The 4,777-nt window shown below is 59.1% G+C and overlaps 1 protein-coding gene across 1 annotated transcript; it reads left to right on the forward strand.

Annotated features, from left to right (window-relative positions):
* Nucleotides 1-5: 5 nt before the first annotated feature.
* Nucleotides 6-3,081, forward strand: LOC137453753 (sodium-dependent serotonin transporter-like; the record flags this gene model as incomplete). The annotated part of the gene is made up of 6 exons (XM_068163264.1): nucleotides 6-92; nucleotides 409-540; nucleotides 659-758; nucleotides 1,024-1,124; nucleotides 2,126-2,293; nucleotides 2,893-3,081. Coding segments are annotated over 6 exons (669 nt in total), but the record flags the coding sequence as incomplete, so codon positions are not given.
* Nucleotides 3,082-4,777: the final 1,696 nt, after the last annotated feature.

Raw genomic sequence — 4,777 nt, forward strand, 5'->3', positions numbered from 1 at the left:
CCTACCCCGAAGCGATCGCCAACATGGTGGGATCCACCTTCTTCGCCATCATCTTCTTCCTGATGATGATCACCCTGGGGCTGGACAGCACGGTAGGGAAGCCCCAGCAGGCACTGGGAATGGCTGTGTCCTGTGGGCAATAGTGGGGTGGCAGGGAGAGCATTGGCTTCGGGAGGGACGGCTGCCTGCCCAAGCCCTGAACAGAGGCAGCACCACGCTGTCGTCCCCAGCAGGGCTGAGGTGGCCTCCTCCAGAGTCCATCAGAAGGTCACCTTGGAGGGAGGGGGCAGGGTGGGGGTCTCCACTCTGCTCCTGGGCAGAGAGGGCTTGCAGGGAGCAGCTTTCCTCCAAGAGCGGGGCTGTCCCCACGCCTCATTTCTCCAGCCCCTGCTGGCATTCCCTTTGCAGTTTGGGGGTTTGGAGGCAGTGATCACAGCTGTGATGGATGAGTACCCCCAGGTCCTGGCTGGACGGAGGGAGCTCTTCGTCCTTGGCCTCATCACAGTCTGCTTCCTGGGCTCCCTGAGCACCCTCACCTACGTGAGTACCGCCAGACGCTGCTCTGCTCCGTCCCCGCACCACACTCCACTTTTATCTCAAGTGACTCCTGGAGCAGCACTTGCTGGAGACCTGCTCAGCACCCCTTGTGCTCTTCCAGGGGGGAGCTTACGTGGTGAAGCTGCTGGAGGAGTTTGGTGCTGGCTGCTCAATCCTGGCAGTGGTGCTACTGGAGACAATAGCTGTCTCCTGGTTTTATGGTAAGGAACTGCCTCTCTTAGGACAAACACCCTAGGGTCATTGAATCATTGAGGTTGGAAAGGACCTCTAAGACCATCAAGTCCAACCATCAACCCAACAAAGCCCCCAGGAGGGTGTGCAGAGGCCAGTGGCTTGGGAGAAGCAGCAGATGTGTGGCTCCTTGGCAGGACTGGGATGGGGCACGGAGAGCATCGTGTCCCCGTGTCCCTGTACCCACGTCCTCCCATGGGTCTCTGGGGATGTGACAGCTCTCTCCTCTGGCAGGGATACAGAGGTTCTCCCATGATGTGAAGGCCATGCTGGGCTTCACCCCAGGGATGTTCTGGAAGGTGTGCTGGGTGGCCATCAGCCCTGCCTTGCTAGCGGTGAGTAGCTGCTGCCCAGATGCCATACCAGGTTGCCAAACCACCTCTTCCTCACCAGCTCTCTCCTCTCATCACTCTCCCCTCATGTGAGGTGAACAAGCTGCCAGGAGGGTGGACCAGGGTGATGGCCAGGGCTGTAGGACCTTGTGCCATCTGCCCTGCTCTCCATGCTGCTTCTGACAGCAACAACAGGCTGCCCACAGACCCTGGGACAAGGAGTTTCACCACACAGAGGAGCTGGGAGTGCATTTTTCAGCCTCTTGTGCTTCTCCAGGGCTGGGAGCCAGCAGCTGGGTGCTCACACAGGGGAAAGCACAGCTTCAATTCATCCTCCTGCTCCAGGGTGTCCTGTGTTCATGCTGGGCATGGTCAGCTGCAGCTGCATTTCTGATGGCACTGTGGTGCTGTGCACTGAGCAGAATCCTTCCCTGTCCCGTTTGAAACCCCACTTCAAAGGCTGTGTCTGTAGAGGGGTCAAATCTTGTTGGATCTGCAGGAGAAGAGGCCTCCTGAGGACTAATCATGGTGGCCCAGGTCACCAAAGCCAACAGCCAATGATTTTGCTTCAGCACAGGGACGTGTGGCCACCATCTCAGTGGGGGTTTGTCACACAAAGACCTCCCAGCCTGCAGCCAGCAAGAGGTGGCAGGCTGGGAGATGTCACTGCAACCTCCATGCTGGCCTCCTGTGGTTAGGAGACCACCAGTGTCAGCAGGATGGAGGTGGTGTGAACCTACACCATGAGCCATGCTGGAGCTGCTGTGGCTGGAGAGATGTCCTGCAGGATCTGCTCTCCATGAGCAGCCAACGGGGCTGGTCTTCTGAGGATGCCCAGCCACCCCAAAAGAGCTTTCCTGGCCACCCATGTTTGTGTGCACCTGGGTCTGGTGGACTGTCCAGCTCTGCTGCAGCCCTGTGCTGCTCGTGACAGGCAGTGGGACATGTCCTGCTGTGGTTCAGCCCCGTGAGATCCCTCCGTAATGATCTCCACTTTGTCATAGTTCATAGTCATCAGCTCCCTCCTGGACCAGCCACCTCTGACCCTCTTTGACTACCAGTACCCTGAGTGGAGCATCTCAGTGGGGTACCTCATAGGAGCATCCTCTTTCATCTGCATCCCCTTCTACATGGTGTACAAGCTCGTCTGGACACCAGGCTCCCTCAAGCAGGTGAGGAGTGGGCTGGGCAATGCCACAACCCCTCTGTGGGCTGGGAGTGGGCAAGGAGCCCTGCTCAGCTCAGCCTGAGACCACAGCCAGGGAGCTGGGCAGATGGTTGCCACCTTCTCAGCATCTTTGTTCACGTAGCAATTAAATCACATGTGGAAAGTTGCTTGGAGAAGGACTCTGAGGAGCTTGGCTTAGTGGACTGATTGTTCTAAGTCACAGTTCTGAGGCTTTTGGCTGGGCCAGGAGGTGGTGGATCTGCATCAGCATGGGCCTGGAGACCATCCCCAGCTCTCACCCCCTCCTCTTGGCCCATTTTTGGGAGATCTCCAAATAATTTCCTCAGGGAAGTGGTGGAGTCCCCAACATTGGACACTGTTAGGCTTCAGCTGGAGAAGGTGCTGGGTCAGCTTGTCTAGACCATGCTTTGGCCAAGACAGGTTGGACCTCCTTGAGGTCCCTTCCAACCTGGTCTTCCAAGCTCTCCTGGTTCTATGACTCACCTGCTTGCCATGGTCTGCTGCAGGCTGGCACAGCCCTGGCCCTGCAGTGAGCAAGATCCTGCCCATTGCCCTTTTCCTCTGCCTGCTTTTCCCCTCCAGCGCCTTGCTGTCTGCATCCGGCCGGAGAAAACCACACAAGAGCCCCAGGCAGAGGTGCTGTCCCTGTCACCTGTCCCATAGCCTGGGGACACGTCCAGGGGAGGCAGAGACTGCTTCGACCTCCTGTCCCTGCCCTGACAGAGCCATGTGGCAGGCAGAAGAGAAGCTGCTTCACCCTCCTCACAGCAACCAGCCCCTCATGCCCGCCCCGGGCACCTGCGTGTGCTGGTGGCAGCTCCTTGGCCACCATCTCTGCACCTTGGAGCTGCACCACCAGCAGGTGCCCGTTGTTGCCAAGGGGCAGGTAAACCTCTGACCCACAGCAGGGAGACCACTGCTGAGCCCTCTGAGATGGAAGCCAAGGTTCAAGCTGCTTTGGTTTGGAGGTGAACCCCAACTCCCCACGTCCAAGGGCATGGCCACGAACGCGCCTTGCTTAGATGCTCATGAGCTCCTGGTGCCAAGCTGCTGGGCACGAGTGCTGCATGCCTTTAGCCACGGAAAATAAAGCTGATGTGGAGTGTTAGGAGACCTGAGGAGGCAGAGGAGCTGGAGCTCACTGAGATGTCTCCATGAAGCGCCGTGGTGTGGTTGAGAGCCTGGGGGTGGAGGAGGTGATGGGGCTGGGAGGGTCACGGGGCTAGGGAATGCACGTGGGGATGGGGGGGATGCACACAGGGGTGGGTGAGGACATGGGGTTGGGGGGCCATTGGACTGGGGGATGCACATGGGGCTGAAGGGGTATATGGGGCTGGAGGGGTGCATTGGGGCTGGGGAATGCACATGGGGCTGGGAGTGAACTTGGAGCTGGGGGATGCGCATGGAGAGCTGAGGGGCTGGGGGGCTATGAAGCTGAGGGTGATATGGAGCTGGGGAGGTGATGGAGCAGGGTGAGTCACATGAGGCTTGGGGATGCACATGGAGCTGGGGGGATGATGGGGATGGAGGATGCACATGGAGCTGGGGGGCTGGTGGGGCTGGGGGGGCACCGGCAGCAGACGCATGACACCCAGGAGGGTGCAGAGTCAGGGTCCCTGCTATTCCCCGTTCCCGACGCTCCCGGCGGGGCGCTGCCTGCCCAGGGCGGAGCAGCTCCGGCAGGAAGAGGAAGAGGAAGAGGAAGCAGAGGAAGGGCCGTGCCGGGCGCACAAAGCCCGGGGGGCGGGCTGTCCGCCGCTCTATCCGGGCGGCCGTCGGTCTGTCCGGGTCTGCGGCGCGGAGCGGCGATGGCGCTGGCGGCCGTGCGGGGCTGGGCGCTGGCGGCGCTGGCGGTGCTGGTGCCGGGCCCGGGGGAGCGCGGCCGAGCCTTCGCCGTGCTGCAGAAACAGAACCTGGGTAAGGGATGGGGGGAGCTTGCTTAGCAGGAGGCTCGTTTAATTGTTGTACTGGTTGAATATCATTATTATTGTTGTTGTTGTTGTTATTATTTCGTTGTATTGTTATTATTATTGCTGTTATTGTTTATTATTGTTATTGCTTATTATTATTATTAGGGGAGGGCTGCCTCCATCTCTTTCTTTACATCTCATTGTCTACAGTGAGGGTGGTGAGACCCTGGACTAGATTGCCCGGGGGGGTTGTGGATGTCCCCTCCCTGGAGCTGTCCAAGGCCAGGCTGGAGGATGCCTTGAGCATCCTGATCCAGTGGGAGGTGTCCCTGCCCGTGGCAGGGGGTTGGAACTCGATGACCTTTAAGGTCCCTTCCAACCCACACTGTTCTGTGATTCTATGCCTCTCTAACCTTAATCCCTCCCTCCTCGTGCAGTGTTGCTGGGCAGCATCCTCAGTGCTCTGCTCCTCACCATCATCCTCATGGCTATCTGTGTCTACAAGCCGGTCCGGCGGCGGTAGCCTAGCAGAGCCTGGTGGCTCCGTCTCAGAGAAG

The sequence above is a fragment of the Melanerpes formicivorus genome, unplaced genomic scaffold (assembly GCF_026170545.1).
Source record: "Melanerpes formicivorus ecotype bairdi unplaced genomic scaffold, bMelFor1.0.p_v2 SCAF_72, whole genome shotgun sequence".
Lineage (NCBI taxonomy): Eukaryota > Metazoa > Chordata > Aves > Piciformes > Picidae > Melanerpes > Melanerpes formicivorus.